We start from the raw sequence: 20,433 nt of genomic DNA on the forward strand, positions 1-20,433 counted from the left end.
CCAGGGATCACTGCAGAGATGCCACTCACCACCTTATCCACACCACAAATGGCTGAGCTGCAGAAAAGATTACAACAGTCAGACCTCAACCGGCCACGGCATTACTTGTCCATGTACAACACAGCTTGCAGCAAAGCAGCGGTCCCAGTGCTCCAAGAGGGCACGATCGGAGGGCTCTGCTCTTTGCCGCTCTCCCCAGGCTGGCAGCTGTGGAGGGGAACAGATGCTCCCGCCACAAAAGCCACCTTCAGCAGCACTCGGAGACAAGGCTGAACCAGAGCAGCTGAGGGGGAAGCAAAGGCTCCCTTTTGCCAGCACTGCTCTGAGGGTGGATATACCCAACCCCAGGAACTGGGGTCAGCAGCTGAGGGTTGTCACATTGACCCACCACGAGATCCGCCAGCACTCACCTTCCAGAGCCCTTCTATGGAGAATTAGACCAGGCCTGCCAAGAGCTGCCCGTTGCCCCAAGAGCTCACAGGACAACTCAGCACCTGACGGGACACTGCAGTGATGGGTGCCAAGACAATCTTCTCCCCAGCCACTCTGGCTGGGCTAATAAGATGTTACACCTACAGATCTCCTTGTGGCTGTCCCTTTCCTCCAGTTAGCACCATCCGGGCCACGGGTACGCTGGGTTGTGAGAAGGAGCGACTGTGTCACCTATTTTTGAACGTTGCTCTCCCATCCTCCCACCTTTCACGACAGCTCTGTCCCCATCAGTAGCGCACAACATACCCAGGCCCTTATCAGTTACAGACAGAGGCTTGTGGGGCAACTGCTGCAGCATTTTGCTCTTTGTTTTTCTCTCTTCCCACCCCAAAAGGCACTTCATAAATTACACTAATATAGATCCACTGTAGACTAAGACACAGCCCTCACGCACTGGAGAAGAAAGCTGGCTCCAGGCAGCCTGACGGCACGACACACTGACCGGCAGTTCCTGTGAGAAGGAAAATTTGGCACTTTTTTCAGATCACAGTAAGAGCCTTACTCAGGGCATTTGGAGATAAAGAGCGCTGGTTTTCAGCCCCATTTGAAGACGAAAGATGATGACTGGAACACAGAAATGCTGCAGATGCTCAAGATGCCATAAAAAGTCACCAGGTGAAAAGAAGGTGCCAGAACGAGGCCACAGGAAAGAGGAACAAGAAGTAGGAAGTCTTTTTATGCAGATGAAACTGAAGAGGGAAAATCCTGATATGACACAAAAAACATCAAGATTCATAGCCTTGTTGAAGATAAAAGTGAGGTTCAAAATAAACCTCAAACCTTCAGCCTCTGTGCTCTGTGCCTCTGGATTTCTTATCCACATCTTTATGGTCCGCACTTGAGTTAGCTTGGACAACTAAACCAGCCCTGACCAGCCTGCCTCTTGTTTCTCAGATGCTCACACAATCGTCCAGTATCTGGTTTATTTAGGAAATGTTTATGCTGCTCTATACATTTATAAAGCAATTTACAGAGGGAGCAGCACTTATTTGGTCCTCAGTTCAATCCAACTGTATCTGGAGTAATGTATTGGTGCATTCATCATCCAGCCCTCAAAAATACACAGGCTACAAAGACCTTCGTGTGTGTTGCTAGAGAAGGCTTGTGTGCAGAACGGGAAAGTTAAGCCCCTGAAAAATCCATTGGTGGATATCTTGCTTAGTTTGGGTTACCAAAGCCTCATAGAGGCCATCCTACAAGAATGCAGAAGGAAATTCCTCACTTTGCAAGGGAGGTGCTGCTCTCCTCCAGTACCAAGCTCCCCAGCTGGAGCACGGTGCCTCTGACTCACTCCAGGCCACAGGCAACAACCAAATGCAGCTTGGTCAAACAGCCTGTGTGTGGGAGAGAGGCCGGGGAGCTGAGCTGCGAGCCCATGAGACACTGCTTTTCATTTAGCTTGCAACACTTGAAAGACCTGAAAAGAACTGAAACAATTCCTCTGACGTGGGCAAGGTGCAAACACAGCCCTCCTTCAGCTCCAGTCACTCCAAGACAGAGGCTAAAATCATTCTATGCTGCCAGATGAACACGTGTTTCAGTCCCAGAGAACAACTACAGTGAAAACAGATCAGCAGGTAGCGCAGGCTGATCCATGCTGTTTGAGGTAAACTGGAGCGTTTGAGGGGTTGCATCTTGGAGAACCAAGGAAAGCTAAACCCCCAACTAGCAATACAACTGACTGCCAGGCCCTCCTTCAAAATAACCAACTGTCTCCAAGCTGCCTGAACCTACCTAAATACCCAGCCGTCTAAAGAAAGGAAAAGAGAAAGCAAATGGCAAACAACGTTCAACAGCTCTAGCTGGATTTTAAAGTCACTTACAGTTCTGCTTGTGCCTTCAGTCCTTTAACGTTGCTACAGTGATGCCCCACAGCACTTCAATACATGTGGAATAAACCTCTTCCATGATTATCCAGTGGTATCTCTGCTCTGCATCAGCTTTTAGTCTAATGAATAGCCTCGAACCACTCAAATTGCTAATGTCACCCCATTGATTTTAGGTTAGATGGGGATCAATATGGCTCAAGGAAGCCTTCAAAGAAAGGGAGAGCAGAGCAAAAGGAAAGTAAAATACTGACTTGGTACTTTGGTTTTCTAAACATCTTCACGATGGATTTAAAAATCCTTGAGCAAATCTACAGTTTTGCTTTGTTTCTGTTTGTTTACCTTAGAAACATCAAACATGGACCTCCTAATTTTGTCAGAGAACTCAGGGGGTCTCAGTCACATGCAGAGTTCTGCAGTCCCTCCTTGAAGGGGAAGAGCTTTGAACACAGAGCAGTTTTCTGCTCCATGTTTGCTGCATACTTTGAATTAAATAGGGGTATTCACAAGTCCCCTTCTCATTCATCTAGTCCCCCCCCAAACTGTTTTTAAATGTAAACAGAAATGCCTCCATTAATCATCACCTTTAGTTTCCTCAAACATGCAGTACCAACTCAACCACTTTCTCCAGTGGTTCATGGAGACATGCAGAGCAGATAGGGGCTAGATTTCAAGTGGGAAAAAAGGAGGAGAAAGCAGAAGATGACAAGCTTTTGAGCCTTCTTATCCACTGTACAGGACAAAGGCACAAACACCTCCTTCTCCTTTTAAGGAAAAGACCAGTGTAAAGTCCTCTGGGACTGAAAGGCTCCTAGACAACGAAGATCAGAGCACACCAGGTCTCTCGGACACACATACTGTATTCTAAGGTGAATGAAGTTCTGTACCTGACTCCATTAGATGCAGACAGTCCTGTGCTGGGGCCCCCGGCACCTCCAGCCTGAGGCAAAGCCCAGGTGCTCTGTGCATTGAGTCTTGGTGTTGACCTTGCTCCAGACAAAGTTGGTTTGTTATAGGGCACAAAGCCGAGGCCGGAAGAACTTACTGACGTTGTCCTACTGGAAACTTGATGTGCAGTGGAGGAGTTGGGAAAGTTTATCATTGAGTGCCGGTAGCGTGTGGTGATAGGGCCAGTCCCACTGTTAAACCAGCACTGTTGACAAGAACAAACCATTCCTGCGTGAACAGGCCCTGAGGTGGCTGTCACAGGATAAGGAACGTCCAAGCGCCTCTGAACGCTTCGGCGGAACTTCGTGGTCTTGTTGGTCTGGACTTGAGCCACAAAGTCAACTTCATAGTTGTAGCCTAAGGGTCCAAGATCTACCCGTTGATGGTTTGTGGCATGGGCTTGCTCCAGGAATACACAGACGTTCATCTCATAGGGGGACCACCCACCTTCATCATTCTGCCACTCCCACACAATGCCCTGCCCGGCAGCAGAGTCCTGAGGGAAGAGGTGCCTGCGGACAGCTCGCATTGTCCCTAGATGGGGGAAAGAAACACATGTATTATTTTGTGAGCTGGGGGGGGAGACGGACTTGGTTTCAGTGAACCATTAGTGCACCGATTTGCTGGTGTCCAAATAGGGATGATCTCTCTCACCTCTCCCTCGGGGAGAGAAATTCTATTAGCATCCCTGCCAAGATGGCTGTATTTGCTCATGAAACTTAAGAGATATGCAATACCTCTGAGATCTCTGTCCCTCTGCCAAATCTGATTGAGGGCTGGCAACAGGTTCAAAAGCTGCTGGGAGGAAGGGTGGGAAAGGAGGGAAAGAGGGAGGATAGAGAGACAGACACACCCCAGCACAAAGACACAGGGATCACATATGCCTCACTGCTGTTAAAAATCAGGCCGAGGCACAGATCTGGTAAAAAGCCTTGACAACAGAGTAACTATAGAGATGTGACACCATTGGGAAGCGCTTTGCAGAAGCACTTACGGGGCTAAACACCTACTTCTCTGACTACACAAGGGTCTGGACAACTGCCCTTCTAGGGGAGCTGGTAAAGTCCTACAAGGGCAGGACAAGAACTTCTCCTGAGAGGGAGCCAACTTCTCCAGGCTCCTGACTGCTGGGTGATGTAGCAAGACAGGAGAGGAAAAGCCAGCAAAGTAGTTTGGAAACTGCAGAGAACAGCTGTTCACACAAAGGAGGAGAAATGAAAACAGACACGCTGCTTTTCCAAGGCCGCTCTGCAGCAACAGCCAGAGCTCAAAATCTACTGAAAGCCTCGCTCTCCAGGGTGACTTCCTTCTCATTAGGCTTTTTCTTTAGAAAAGGAAAAAAGCAACCAAGAGTGAAGTAAGCCACCTAACAGAACAGAAGTCTAACCTCTGCAAAAATGGCTTCTTGCAGCAGGGTCTAAACCTTTCCTGCTGGGAAAATCCTCAGCAGCCTTCAGCCTTGAGAAAGAGGGGCAGTAAATGCCACAGGGCAAGCATATCTGGGGATGCAGGCAGAAGGGTGGTGAACAGGAATGTAGTGAAGGAGTCATTATGATAAAGAAGTTCTGACAAGAAAAGCACCAAGAGAAAGAAAGAAAAGCCTCTAAAGATGTCATGGGAGTTATGACCCTAAGTTCCAGGAGCCAAGGTGAAAAAGGGCCCATTTACAAGTTTTTGCATCTCAGGTCTGCAGAGAACTGCCGCAGAATTTTGCTCATGTTTCTGTGGGAGGCAGGCAATCCAAGCAAGCTTAACATCCCACAAGCACACCCCAAGGAAGGGGGAATAGCCCACACTGAACTCCACACCACCAAAACCTGATTGTTACCTGTGTTCAAGCTCTGGCTGGTTTGTAGTCTGACCATAATGGGACCCTGTGCTGTGGTACAGAGATGTCCTAATGTGTCATTCCAGGAACTAAATCAGGAAAGAAAGATCTGAGCTCCAGAGCTGAAATAAAGGCTGACAATTTCTCAAAGGCAGAACGTGCCAGAGTAAGGAACAACAGGACTTGCTTTTCTGCTAGGGAACTGAAGGCACTGAGAATTGAAACAACTTGCCCATGTCCATGCAGAGGATGAGCAGCTAGGGTAGATCCCAACCTGCTGCTTCAGCTGCCGAGCAGCACCAAGGGTTCCCTACTTATTGCAGAGCAGGACTCTTCCGTGACACTGTCCAACAGAAGACATCTAATCAAAACAACCAGAAACCTACCAGCTGCCAGTGAAATACAGTAACCTGCCCTGTACAAGATTCAACTCTGGGTTGAACTCTAATAGCTCAACCACGAAGCCCAGAGATTGCTCTGGGACAAGACCTTCATCTTGCAGAAATCAGGGTAGAAGGCATCAACAGAACCAAGCTGCTCTTCCCTAGCCAAGAATCAGCTTCTTATATGGGAAAGTAGAGCACATAGCCAAGAGCAAATTCCAGCAATAACTGCTCATATTCAGCAAACAAGTCCTGCCAAGCTTTAAATAAAGTCATGTGCATGGTCTATGGTCTTAACAGGCAGGCTACATCAGGGAAGAACTCTTGGGGGGAGGGAAGGTTAGGGATAGGATTGTACTGGAGCTGAGATAGTGAGAAATGCACTGTATTTAGAGATGAGTAAGGGAACCTGCTCCCAGCAGAGAGGATACTTCTCCAGGTTAAGCAAGGTGTCAGAAAGCCCAGCAGGACACACATATAAGAGGGGATGAGCAAGGCTGTCCCTGCTCCACTGGCAGGACAGAAGCAGCACAGGAAGGACTTTAGGAGTTGATAAGTGACCTATATCTTTATGATCCCAAAAGAACAACACCAGGGAGAGGAGCTTTCAGGAGTCAACAAGAAGACGGGGAGCAAGTGCTTCTTGGAAAATATCCCCCTTCCCCCAAGCTGGCAGGGAAACTGGCATTTTTCTCCAGGGTGGGCAAACAGCTGTAGTGAGAGGACAACTCCTGCTGCTCCCTTACATTCACTTCCAGCTAATCTGCCTAGACCAGCAGCTGAAGCTTGTACCTAATCCTGCACACAAGATCCCCCTCCACAGCTGTCATTCCTGTTGGTGGGGATGCTCGTCCAGTTAACACTGGCTTCCTGTTATTCTCCCTGGCTTCCTTTGAAGAGCCTATTTGTCTGTAACAGCTAATGAGCAGAATACAACAGCCTATTTTTTGTTCTGTTTAAAGATTTTTCATGGGGATGTTTCCTGCAGAGATTCTTTTCTCCAGCACATGACAAAGGTCAGCTGGCTGCTTAATCAGAAAGGTTCATGTTTAAGGCAGGGAGCCCTGCAGAGGAAAAGAGCTTTGCTTAGATCTGGACCATAAAAAGGGGATATGAGAGCACTTCCAAGGTTCACACTGAAGACTATATAGGGCACAGTGACTTGTGGAAGAAAACTCACAGGCCTGACCACTCTGATCAGCATCCCTTCAAATCAATGTGAAACACTGTGGGAGTGCTATGAAGTGGAATCAGCCGTTTTGTTATTAAAGATTCCACCACAGATATCATCTGAGGAATGAGGAAGCCACGTCAGTCAACATGGTTTCCAAAATTTTAGTCTTTCCAGGGCTAGCTCCCAGAGATGACTAAATTCTAACTCTTCTGCAATGGACAACATTTGCAAGGTGTTTTGAGATCTTTCACAGGGACTAAAGAGATTCAAGACATCTAGAGAGACATCACTCCACTCCTGAAGAAGGATGTCCCATTTACCCTGGGACATATTGCTCACAGGCTCCCACAGATAATCTACTGCTGCAGGCTGAGATCTCAAATACACCAAACTGATGGCAAAAGCCTTTTTGGTCACCGTGCTAACCCAGCAATCATCAACAGGCCATTTTCTGAAAATGGATGGTACCCTGGAGAGATGGACTGTTGCCTATGTGTTGGGAGGCTGGCTGAAAAGGCAAGAAGCCCCAAGGTTCCTTCACAAGTTTGGCACTAAAAGCAAGAGACAGCCACTGGTGTCAGTTCTGGTGGTCTATGCTGTATTGCTCAAAGCCATTGCCTCCGTGGAGCTTGCAGGTGCTCAAACAGGACATGCCAAGCCAGACCTGCTAATGCATCCAGCTAAGAAAGTTCCTCACCCAGGAAACTCTTGGGCAGAACTACTCTCAAGGCCACTGGTGATTGCTATAACATTAGAATACAAACACGGATGCAGCTGTAACAACCATTCATTTTGCTCCAGCTGCTTCCCCTTCCTTTAGGGGTTGCCTGATCAGTTGATTCAAGATATCGCTCACTTATTGCTTCAATTGGCAAGAAACCAATACACCGTCCATCTCCTGCATCTCCCATCTGACAGCACCCTGGGTAACAGGAAGGGTGTCGGCAGAGGGGAAACTGATGCATGGAGAATTTTCCAAAGCAGACATTCATTTGGGGTGTGTAATTTGGGATCTCCCTGAATTTTCTGGTGATGATGAGCACACATTCCACCCCCACTCCTTTTCTACGCTACAGCTGCTCAGCACATCTGGAACAAAAGAGGGTAAGAGTCATCTCAGCAAATTCTGAGCTGCTAGCCTCAGTGACTCCAAAGGAGACAAGATGAGAATGAAAATTAGGTCTCAGTCCTGCTGCTAAGACCAGCCCATCCTTCCTGCCTGGGAAAAAGCAAGCAAGCCTCATATAGCAGGAGAAGCGGGGGATATTCTGCTGCAGCACTACAGCACTGTGCGGGGGCTGCAGGCTTTTGCAAAGCAGCTTGTGCAGGGCGGCATGCCAAGGTAAAGCAGCTGGCACTCCAGTCGCAGAGGGAACAAGGGATTCAAATGGGAGGGTCTGAATTGTAAAAAGGCCTTTTTGTGTGAGTGGTCTTGAATGAACGCAGGCGGGGGCAGGAAGAAAGTTTCCAGCTCTGTGGGCTCTGGCTCACAAGCTCTGAGCTCCAGAGTTCCCATGATAAGGCTCCTTAAGAGGTCACCTGCTGCCTGAAGTCACTGCCCTGGGAAGGAGCCGGGCCTGCTTGAGCCCAGCCACACAGCCCTGCATATTCACATTGGCCAACAGCAATCTGCACGTGTGCTAGTAAGGTGGGGGGCAGACAGCATCAGGAGAGGAGCAGACAACACCCATCAGAGACCCTCCAAAGAACTGCCCGACAGCGGCAGCAGACAGCACTGCTTTGCAGGGCTCTCCTGCCAGAACCAGGCTCCACTTAACTCTAAGCACATAAGCAGTCTCAACAAAATCCCAACATGGCCTGGGAAGCTTCCTTACCTGTATCCTGTCGGAACTGCGTCAAGCTTGGGATATCGATGACATAGGGGGCCAAGACAGCATCAGCATGTCCTAAGGGGATGCTGTTGACAGGTCCTGGCCCCAAACGCCGGCCCTTCTGCTGAGAGGCCTGGAAAACCTGTTCAATGTAGCTGCACACGTTCCCTCGGTAGGGCCTCCACCTCCCGAATTCGTCCTGCCATTCCCACACTGCCACCGCTGGGGAGTTGCTGTGCCCTGGGGCAGAGCTGGGGAGCCCAGATGGCCCAGCTGAACTGCTTCCTGCCCCCTGGGCTGCTGCCATTTTCCGCTCTGAGGTCTGGGGCACAAAGCGATTGGAAGCAGCAGCTGCACTGGCTGGCTTTATACCATCTTCTTCTGAGGGACCTGCAGGAAGAAACAAAGAGCACAGAGAGCTGAGAATGATGCCCCAAATCCACACCACCCTGAATTCACACCACACAAGCCATTTAAGAGAAAGAAACAAGCTCAGCCTTTCACAGAAGATGGTCACTGATACATTCAGGAGATTACAGAGAAGTGGATCAGCCTCAAAATCCTTTCTGGTCAAGGGCAGATCACATACCACCCCCACAGTCCATATTTCCCTGCCAATGCTGGCAACTTTTCTTACTAGTTTAGAGCGTAAGCTCTTTGGAGAAACTCTACTTCCTACAGCCTGTAGAATCATATACTACCAGACCTATGCAAAACCACCCCAAAGCTGCTGAGGATAGTTCACATTTGGCATATCTGTAAGCCCTGACCAGAGTTCAGAGGCTCACCAGGTGGGAATGTGCCATAGCAGGCAGCCATCCTGCACTCCTCCCCTTCCCACGTTCAGAACTGGTCCTGGCAGCATTTAGCTCTCAAACCACCCCAACACAAGTTACCAGCTTGTGAGTAGGAGCTCTCTGAGCACTTGTATAACCAAGTCGTTTGTGCGCACAAGTGGTTCATAAACTCTTCTTGCTGTGATCTGAACTTCAGGGCTGCAATGCCTGTTCTGCTCAGGCTTCTGATCATTCAGTTTTGATCCAGAATCAGTCCCTTGACTCCCTCTGTGCAGCATTATACATGCACACAAAGCCAGAAGGTAATCCTTTCTGCCCAACCCAAGAGGCTGCAAACCACACTATAAAAAATAAACGTTAAGATTGACCTGAATGAAGAATGAATGGAAATGTGTGAGTATGGAGGCACCGGAAGCATCAGAGCGCATATGAAACCACATTGATGGCACTTAAATTTAGCGGGTCATCAAGATCCTAGCACACCTACCTGCAGCTTCTCAGATTGGAAAACAAGGGACATCCTGAAACAAGGGACAGCGTCAATCGACAAAGACTCGAGCCATTAAGAGATGATCTTGAGAAAAACAGAGAATGGAAGCCTTAAGACGCCCAGATAAAGAGACAAAGGCTACCGAGTAAATCCTGATGACTCACAGAAGAGTGACAGGATGCAAAGACAAAAGATCACAATTGCTGTTATCTCCCAAAGGATATAAAAAGGCAGACTCAAAGCCAGCACACGACTGCCAAACTAAGAGTCCAAGAGACATCAGGAGGACTTAATGCTTGGCATCCCTTGTCTGCTGTGTCATTGCAAGAAATCCTGTCCAGACCATTTGGACACGTGCATCTTAGTGCCTGAATGCTGGACAGACCACTTGGAGAAACCCATATTGGTGCTTGTGTGCAGGTGGATACGACAGCATGAGTGTGAATGAGTGAAGTCAATTTTATTTTAAAATAAAATCACTTCCTCCCTCCTAAGGTCTCACGTTGCTGATTGCTCGCTTAACTACTACCAGTCAACAGGGAGCTATGAGCCTCCTTCCTATCAAACAGAAAGGTCCAGGTCCTCAAGATGCAGATAAGCAGTGGGTGGTATCCATCGGAGGATGCCATCCGCATGGAGAATGACATTCCTGCCGGATGGGGGAAGATCCCAAGCTGCTTGGAGCATCCCATCCATCATTCTTGCGTGGCTCGCTAGCTTAAAAAAGGAAAAGAAAAAAAAAAAAAGGAGCAAAGACACACCCACGTGTCTGCATTTATAAGAAACCAACATTTTCTCCAGGAATTCATTGAAAATTAGTTATGAGCTGCTCTATTAGATTTTTACAGAACACCTCCAGCTTGACTGCTGTTGATGACAAACTGCTCTAGCAGAAGGCTCTGGTCACAAAAATCATTTTTTTGCTGTAACTCACTCTCCACCTAATGCACCAACAATGGTTATTTCATTGCTCAAAATAGTAAATTACTTCACACAAACATCTGATATCAAATTTGACACCTGCCTCTGCTGGTTCTTTTCATGGCAGGTTTCACACCAACATTATTACTCCTCAGAGACGGTCAGCATTTCCATGTTGCACTTGAAGTAGGAGTTTCCATCCTACCCAGTATGGGGCTCTACACTCTCATTAGATGCTCTGAATCCCAGTTAGAGAACTGACACCTTGTTTTCCCCAAAGTCTTCGTTACCAAATGCTGATCTGAAGATCCTACAGCCGTCAGCAGAGCAGGTGAGCAGTAGGAGGCTTTCTGGAGGTAGTCAGCAGTTTGTTTTCCTTCGTTTTTAAAATACAGTGGCAGGAAATGGAAAAAAGAAGAGATCACTGCAGAAAAGCAGCAAATGCCACCCCTCGTTCACATACCACCTTGCACTCACTGCGACACCGGCCGAGACCAGAGAGGTAACAAAGGTCTATTATTCACTTCCTCGGAAGGCAGCGATGCTTTGAATTCTGGACCGCACGCGTCAACCAGCTCCCCCACGCAAGCAAAGGTACCCGACTGGCTGCACGTGAGCGCAGCGTGCTCTGACATTCGCTCCCCGTCCGTAAGGAGAGCTATTTCCTGCACTGGGACTGTTGGTCCAAAGGAGGAGCAAGGGGCGTATTTCAGCCTCCTGCCAGTTCTTGCCACTGAATAGGGCTCTAGCTGGCAGCTGTTTGCAAGGATTGGGAAGCAAGGAATGCACACTGTCCGTCGCGGGAGAGAACTTCAGTAAGCCAAAATTACAGGAGTACCTGAGGTAAGGCAAAGAAGGGGGGAAAAAAGGCATAAAGTTGCTGTTCCTTCCCCCCTTCAAGAATTCAGTGCCACAAACATTAAAAGCTGATAAATTCAATACCAAAGTTGCTCCTCTGTTTTTTAGTCTACCCCCTCGGGCTGCTGTGCACATTACACATGCAGGCAGAGAGGGTTTGGGGTGGGTTGCTAACACAGCTTTATGGATATGGCTGTCTGTGGCTTTGGATATGTTATACACCCTACACCCACTTTGCTGGCACAGCGTTTGGGATGCTAGCAGCAGCAATTCAGCGTTGCCATCCACGGCGTGCCGGCACAGACCTCTCCCAGCCCTGCTGGCTGCTGCACCAGCTCCTTCACGCTGGCTCTGTTCTGGGGAGATTTGCAACCACCGAGAGAGTAGCTACATGTCTTTGCTAAAATCCCTCAGACTAACCCTTCACCTTTAACTTTAAAAATACCTTAAGAACCCAAAAGTCAAGCCTACCCCAAAGAGCTATGTTTATTCAGCAAACAGTCCTCTGGCTCCAATTAGAAATCCTAAGGGGCCACCATGCCCCAAATGAAAACAAAAACTCTGCTACTTGAAGTGGAAACTTAAAACAGTCCAGTCAACTGTCCTCCACTTAGGAGGTGATTTTTAACTTGGGTTCAGATCCTGAGTTTGGATTTGTTTGGTTTGTTCTCTACGCCCCAGCACACTTTTTGCAATATCTGCCCACAGGGCTTTATTTAAGTGGGGACTTGGATGAGTTAAAGAATTTGGTGCATTTCAGTCGTGTTTCCCAGCAGATTCACCTCCTGCTCCTCAAGCTCCAGCAAAACATGGTGAAAAAGCCAGGGGAGGGACAGGCGGGAATGAGGGGAATTAAAGCATTTGAAAGCTGCATTTAATTCTCAGACCTGTTCTACTTCACATAAAACAGAATTTTCTTTTCCTTTAAAAGCAAGATCTTAAAAGTCAGAGATGGTTTCTAAAAACCCCATGTCCCTTTTTAAGTCTCTGACCTGAAATTGCCAACACTAATAAAAAGTTAAGTGATGAGCTAGTTTGTACCACAAGTGGAAAAAAAGAAGGGCTCAGGAGTCCTTGAGCTGGGCTGAGGTTGCAAGCTCTGTTCAAAAGTCACCAGAATGGGAGTCTTCGGAGCACGGAGACTTTTGGGGACATTGTTCAGACAAGAGAGTGCCCAGGAGAGATTTGTAAGTGCCACTAACAGCACATGAGAGATGGCACTGGAAGGGCTGCAAACTAGCCCTTATAGATAACTGCTGAGAAAAGATTATATATAGATTAAAAGCATAGGTAAAACAGAAGAAGCCAGCGGGGCTGTAATAAATCGGAGACCTTTGCAGAGGGGGGTGCGTCACTGGAACAGTATTCGATACGCCCTGCGCCACTGTAACACCAAATGGAAGACCAGCTACCCTCCCTGCGGCACCCCGTGACATCTAATCCCCCTTCTGTACCCAGCGCAACAGGAGCTGCAAACACACTCGTGCAGCAGCTTCTCTGGAAGCTCTCCGCAAGGGGTCCAAGCTCCTGCTGGATAACTGAGGGGAGTATGCTGGGAGCGAAAACGGGCCCTCAACTCACAAATCCCAAACACTTTATCGCTCCTGGGCCCTCCGGGCTAAATGAGACACAGGCTGACTCCACCCGCAGAGAAAGGCTGCCCAGCTCAGCTCACTGCTGCTCAGGCACTTTGCTCCTCACCCATCTGTAGTCTGACTGCCGGCAAAGGATGCTCTAAGTGCTGCTTCAAGCCCCTAGTTTCTACCTGTGCTGGGGAACATTTTGCAAAAAGGCACTCGGTGATGACCAGGAACTCAGGAAGATCAGCAAGGTGACGCACCGCCAGGCCACAACGGCGTCCACGGGGGGAAATGGGAACAGATTAATCAAGTGAGGATCAGGAGAGGCCAGTCCCCTCCCCGGCTCTGCCATCCTGGGGCAACCATTTAGTTTTTTCCCCATCATCTGATTTCTGTCACTTTGGCTATTGTAAGCACATCTTTCCATACACATACACCCAGCGCCGAGTAGCCCAACAGCTAGCAGCGACCCAGGAGATGGGGGAGAACAGAGCAAAGTGGTAGAGGGGAGGTCGCAGTAAGAACTCCAGCAACGCACATCGGCCAGACCAAGACACAGTCCTGCTTTCTTGCAGCCATCGCTGGTAATCACAGCACAAGGTGGCTGGGTTGGCAGCCAAAAGAACGGAAGAAATAAAACCTGTCCGCACAAAACCTGGATTCCCTCCATTCAAAACAAGTTTCAATAATATTCCCTTTGGAGGAGGAAATAGAGTGCAACTGAAGCAGAACAAAGCATTTGCCTATCAACTAGGCAGAGAGCTTATTTCAGGCACGAATGAATAGGAATGCTGAGGCAAAGGGAACAGGGTAGGTACGTTTGAATATAAGAACAGTTGCCTGGCATCAAACCAAACCCAGCATCCCACTCACTTGCTCCAGGGTCCTTCCAGGGCACTGAAACAGGAGATTATTTACTTGAGGGGAGATTATTTACTCATGGGAGTGCAAACCTGGCAGAATCTGGAGGGCTTCTCCATTTTCCTCAAAGCTTCAATTAGTAACAAGAAAGCTCCCCCCCCCCTCATTTTTTTTCTGCAGGTGGAAAGAAAACCTCCTACCCAGTCTCAGGAAGCCAGTTCTCTCAAGATGCCAGTACCCGTGCCATTTAGAGGACAAGCTCCCTGCTGGATCATGCAGCTGGTTCCAAAACACTATATGAGAAGTCAAAAGTCAAGTCCCTGCCAATGGGAGCTGGTGATTCATTCGTTTCACAGCCGGTCCTGCCACTTTGCCATATAACACACCCATTAGAAGTTAAAGATGACCGTAGAAGTTTTAAATAAAACATGACATGGCACAAACAGATTTACATCAGCAAAGTCTTACCACTTCCTTGTTTAAATACACCATCTCCTCGTCTGAATATCAGAAAGCACTTACAATTACCCGCAGATAATTTGCTATTTTCAAGATCCTTTTAGAAACCTACCCTCAGCTTTGGAGGTAAATCAGGAGTTGTCCAGGCAGTAGCAAACACCCACACAAACACGCGAGATCATGGGCTGGAAGCAAAGAAGGAATTCAGAGTCTGATGAAAGGAGAACTATGTCCTTGTTCTCTAGGCCGTATAACCATAGCACAATTCATTAAGCACAATAAAGTTAAGGCAGCAGACTTTCAAGAGCACTATGGGATGATTCCCTGAGACAGAGAGGAGCAGCCCTGGAAAGCTCAGAGCTTCCAAAAGACGGAGACCCCATTCCCACCTGCCCGTCCCTGCCATTTATTTTGTAGGAGCTCTGCTGCTCCTCAGATCCCTCTACAGGATTAACCAAATCACTACCCCAGCAGAAAACAAAACCAGGGAAAAATGCAGGTGGCTTTCTGTCGGGTTAGTGAGTTGAAATGGCTCTGCAAGAGACACAGGCAGGACTGGCAGGAGGACTTTGCCTACTTAGCGGCAGAGAACGGCTTGCAGAACCACAGCCGCAGAGTAGTTTTGCAGCACTAGAGACATCTCATTACCATTAGCTTCTGCTATTTACGTTTGCAACTCACCCCAGATCCTCACTGTCCAAGGCTGCTTCTTGGACCCAGCTCTCCGGCAAAAAGGCTGTCATGTATTATCCATGTGGACAAAGGGGAGACTGCTTCAGACCTTCTGCATGTTAGGAAACTGAGTCACGGAGCAACTGCATGATTAAGCCAGGGTGCAAAAGCATTCACAGCACAGTCAAGACTTGATCAGAAGAGGCTAAAGTCTGAGGCAAGCCCCTTTCCTCCCTTTTCTTTTTTAATTTGGTAAGGACAGCTTTGCGAAGGTTTCCCAAAGCACTGCTCAGAGCCAGGACAGGTCGGTTTCCAAACAAAGTGCCCTTCCTTTCCGAGAGTTTCCAGACCAAGGCACGGAGAGCTCTAAGGGCGAAGCGCGACCGCAAGCAGCAGCGAAGCTCCCCTCCACCGCCCGCCCCTGCCCGGGCGGAGGCAGGCGAGGCGGCAGCGTGAACCGCGAAGAGAAGAGCGGCTTTGCCCCGCCAGCGCGGCTTCAGCGCCGCAGCCTCGCGGCGAGCGGGGCAAGGGGCGGCGGGCTGCGCCCGTCCCGGCCGCGGGGCCCTGCGGAGCCGCGCGCCGGTGGCGCCAGGCCGCGCCGCCGCCCCGCTCAGGGCTCCCGGCCGCGGCGCCGCTCAGGGAACCGCCTTCGCGCGGAGCCTTGCCGGGCCGCCCCAGGGGGGACGCGGCAGCCGCTCCCCGCGCGGGCTCGCTCCCGGGGCAGCGCCCCGCCCGCCCGTCCCGGGGCTGCCCCAGCGCCCGGGCGCCGCCACCCACACGCGTTAACGACCCGCCGCCCCGGCCCCGGCCCGGCCCCGGCCCCGGCCCGCCTCGGAGCCCGCAGCCGGCAAGGCGGCGGGGAGCCGGACACCGCCACCTCCCCGGCCGGGCCGGGCCGGGCCGGGCCGGGTCGGGTCGGGTCGGGTCGGGTCCCCCGGAACCGCGGCGCGCAGCCGCCCCCGCCCCCCGCCGAGCCGAGCCGAGCCGAGCCGAGCCGGGCCGAGCAAGCCCCTCACCGTGACTCCCGGCGGCGGCGGTTGCTGGCGGGGCAGCCACTTCCCGGCCGACAGCGGCGGGGCGGCAGCGCGCGTGCGCGGCGCGCGGCCGCCTGGGGGATGTAGTGCGGGGGGGGGGCGTGTGCGTGCGCGTGAGTGTGTGTGTGAGAGTATGTGTGCGCGTGCACGTGTGTGTGCGCATGCGCGTGCGTGCGAGTGTGTGTGCACGTGCGTGTGTGCGCGCGTGTGTGTGCACGTGTGTGTGCATGCGCGTGTGCTGTGCATGTGTGTGTGTGCATGTATGTGTGCATATGTGTGTGTGTGCGTGTGTGTGCATGTGTGTGTGTGCATGTGTGCCTATGTGTGCATGTGTGCACGTGTGTGTGCATGTATGTGTGCATGTGTGTGTGTGTGCACGTGTGCTGTGCATGTGTGCGTGTGCATGTGTGTGTGCACGCGCGTGTGTGTGCACACACATGTGCATGTGCGCGTGTGTGTGCACGTGTGCGTGTGTGTGTGCATGTGTGTGTGTGCATGTGTGTGTGTGTGTGATCTCGAGAGGGTGTGTGAGACACTGCATGTCACGGCACACGAGTGTGTCAGCAGCGGGGCATGTGCGTGCCGGCAAGAGAGCGTGTGGGTGGGGGGTGCGAGTGCGGATGGGCGTGCGGGGCCTGTGCGCGGCGGTGCGCGGGTGGGCGACTGCGCAGGGGCGCATCAGCAGTGGTGTGAGGGAGCGGCGGTGTGCCAGGGCGTGCGCGCAGGGATAAGCAACTGTGCGACACCGCGCGTGTGTGTGCACGCGCGAAAGGCTGCGCAGGGGTGGTGGGTCGCGGTGCTGGGCTCGTGGCGGGGGAGCAAGGAGAAGGGAGCGTGCCGGAGGCCGGAGCCTGCCGCTGCCCCCGAGGCCCAGCTGCGGGTATTTAGCCTCAATCGCATGAACGTTATGAGCGCTGCAGCTTTGGGGACCACGTGTTGCAAAATCTAACAACTTCGGTGTGCAGGGATGTAGGTGGACTGAAGCTTATTTGCCTTTTCAGGCTTCTTGACCACTTCCGTTCTGGCTTAGCAGCCCTTAACGCGACCGAGAGGAGCCTTATAGCTGCGCCCAAGCCTGCGTTGCTGCTCACAGCGATATCCGAGAAGCCAAGAGCGGCTGTTGCACTTGACACGTGTCCTTCTCCCCTTTTACTAGGAGCCAGGAGCAAACCCCCCGTGCTGGGTAGGCTGTCGGCTCCGCACCGCCTCTGCGGTCGGCTGCTCTTCCCCAGCCGAAGGCCCCTTCGCGCAGCGCCCGCGGTACAAAGGGCCCTTGTGCCGCTGATCTGAAGGGCTTTATTCCTTCCTCTTTCTGCTCCTCTCCGCTCAAGCAGGACAACTCTGCTCTTCTGCAGTGTTTAGTCTTCCTCAGCCCCAGCACCTCCTCCTCTGTGCTTCTTCCCACCGGAAAGAACCACCCGTATCTCCCTATCTGCTCCTTTCGGGTTTTCTTTGGGTCTCTTCTCCTTCCTTGTTTACACCTCTTACTGACAAAGAGAGAAAAATCGAGTCAGTCATTTAACTCTATTTCCAGAGATCATCTGGAGAAAAGCTGCTTTACTCAGTAAAACGGTGTGGATTATATTATATTATTAAAGCATGATGACAGAAACAACCTGCCTTGCTAGGTATCTCTGTGATTAAAGACAAACATTGGAGGTCTGATGCTTTCATGTGGGAGAGAACAGGAATTCTCATAAAATAGAAATTGTACTTTGGTTATCAGTAATTTAGGGCCCTTAAGAAGATTTATATATACAGATTAATCCTGAATGCCTGTTAAATTTTCTGCATTGCTTAATTCTATAACGCTCTTAATATGAAACAGGCCTAATAGGACTGAACAAGAAGCAGAGCTTCATAACCAGCATCCAGGGAGCACTAATCATTGCATTTGTGCCTGCAGGTGATAAAAGGAGGATTAGAAAAGCAACAGAAAAAGAGCGAATCACCTGCTGAATTAAAGGACCTTTTTGTATTTTACTGTAAAGGTGAGCAACAAAGCGAGAACGAGATTTGTGTCTTTAAAAGATCTGAAACCATGGAGAGAAGCCAAGGGAGGTTGTCATTTCTCTGCTGAAAATTCTGGGACAATCTAAATCAAGTACTTTTGCGGGGACAATCCAGGATTAGTGAGAAAGAGCAGGAGATAAAATGACCTCACTCTTCCTTACTTTTGAGACTTTGAAGATTTTTATTTTGATACCTTTGGTTGAAATCTTTTTGTCGTACATAACAAGAGAGATATTGGTGCTGTTGCTTAGCAATTGATATATAGCTCTAGCTCTCTTCTGTGCCTTGGAACAGCTTTGCTTCCTCTGTTCTCCCTCCCCTTTGGATTTAGCAAGGGTCAAATTTTGATCTCGGTGATGGGAAAGGTGTACAGGGCTGGGAAAGGCTTGAAATGCTTTGTAGATTTGCCAAGTGTTGAATGCACACCTGCAGGATTGCAAAACAACTGGCGAAGTTTGGGAGGCTGTCAAAACTTTCAACTTCCGGCCAGATCTCGTGGAGGAGGATGTAAATCGGAAGTGGAGTAGCCTGGCAGCTGCTTTCTTCTGTATTTCTTGTATCTCTTATCTGCTGGTTTGGTTTGTGCAAAGCAAGTGGCACCAGAATAACGGGGTAGCGTGCGCTGTTGCTCGTTGCTAGAGATGAATGTCTTTCAGTGGTCATGGATTTCCATGGAACGTGTTGGATTGGGGTCTCCTTCTGCCTCAGATTCTGGGATAACTTGGGTCCTAGGATAAAGGATTTGTTCTTTTTAGTGAAATGGCAGCTATACGTGTGTTCCTAGTATTAACTTCATGATCACAGTTGAGCAGAATATGCAGGTATGCTGTATATGTGCATATATACATGAATACATATGATATCCATACCTCTGTAGAGTTATAGCTAGGAACACTGCTTAGTGCTTCTAGTTATAGACTTTGGGCACTGCTTTCTAGGCACTAACTCATTTTGTTGATGGTGACTCGTGATTCTTAGGGAGGCTGTAACTACCTAAAACCAAATTCAGCTGAGGGATTGATCAGCTGCTCAACTATGTCATTGAGGAGAGGTTATTTTTTGTTTCATTTACATTCGTGTAAATCAGAAATAACTCCCTGGAGATTAATGACTTGTTGGTTGTTTAAGCACGGAATGAGAATCGTTAAACATAATACATCTGCATAGCAGATATCTAACAACAGAGTACTGTTCCGTTCTATCAGAGAGCTGCCTGTTTAATCTTGATTAAACCTCTTGCAAGACACATGCATTTATTTAGAGCACACGTTAATTGTTAGTTCTGGAACACCTTGCTGGTAGGTAGATTATTTCCGGATGTAGCATTACAGAGAGGACATTTCAAAACCAGGAAGCATTCACCAATCCTTATCAAACCTTTCTAGACTTTAAACTTCTCTGGGCTTTACAGCTGGCAGTACTGATTCATCCGTGCTGGGTATGCTGTATGTTCACATACCTACTCCAAAGGTCTCCCTGTTTCATTTTTCAGGTACATAATTCAACGTCATTTGCCATCCAGTCATTTTGTCGCTTTGAACAAATTTCATTCAATTCCTCCGGTTCATTTTTACCACCAGTCTTTCAGGAGCACGGGCTAATTAAGATTTGTGACTGCTCTCTGACAGAATAATATTTCTCATAATTACACACTTTTCATTTCAATAATGTCTTGAAAAGATTCCCTGTTGGCTTGTACCAGTATTGCCACTGTTACCCTGTAGGAATCCTATTTCCCTGATGGCCTGTACCGGTACTGCCACTATTACCCAGCAGGAATGCTATCTCCATTATGAACACGTTCATGCTCAAAAAAAAAGCTTGTGGAATAAAATCTGTTTGGAGTCAATAATTATAGCAAAAGCACTGTATAGAACTACTTTACACCATGGACATGGAGCAGTATTGTAAAATTCTGCTTCCTGGGTTAGATACCTGGAACTCATCTTTCCAGTGCTCGTACTGGGTCGGTTTTCTGGTTACAGATCTCGCCTGCATAGTGCTGAGCATGTAAACATTGCTACTTAAGTAAAAATTTTCCTGAGCTGTAACTCCCTGCAATTTAGCCTTGTATGCAAATGTGCATAGATTTATCTGTTCCAGGATAGATGAGACTGTCACATTCTTGAGTTCAAAATACTCACAAAGTACTAATAATTGCCAAATGTGATTGATAGTGGGCTTGTAATGTGTCTGTTTAAGCAATAAGTTTCACATTTACAGCATAGATGCTTAGAATTCATGTCTCCTGCAGCTATAATAAGG

General features: G+C 49.3%; 1 protein-coding gene across 1 annotated transcript in view; it reads right to left on the reverse strand.

The window, feature by feature from the left end:
* Positions 1–16,195, reverse strand: part of DTX2 (deltex E3 ubiquitin ligase 2) — a 47,921-nt gene extending 31,726 nt beyond the window's left edge. Inside the window, exons 1-3 of the mRNA XM_067309531.1 lie at positions 16,138–16,195; positions 8,487–8,873; positions 3,206–3,800 (exon numbers count right to left, since the gene is read on the reverse strand). Of these exons, the coding sequence (XP_067165632.1) occupies positions 3,206–3,800; positions 8,487–8,790 (899 nt within the window). The 5' untranslated portion in view covers positions 8,791–8,873; positions 16,138–16,195. The remainder of the gene's footprint in view (positions 1–3,205; positions 3,801–8,486; positions 8,874–16,137) is intronic.
* Positions 16,196–20,433: the final 4,238 nt, after the last annotated feature.

This window comes from Apteryx mantelli, chromosome 22 (genome assembly GCF_036417845.1).
Source record: "Apteryx mantelli isolate bAptMan1 chromosome 22, bAptMan1.hap1, whole genome shotgun sequence".
Classification (NCBI taxonomy): Eukaryota; Metazoa; Chordata; class Aves; order Apterygiformes; family Apterygidae; genus Apteryx; species Apteryx mantelli.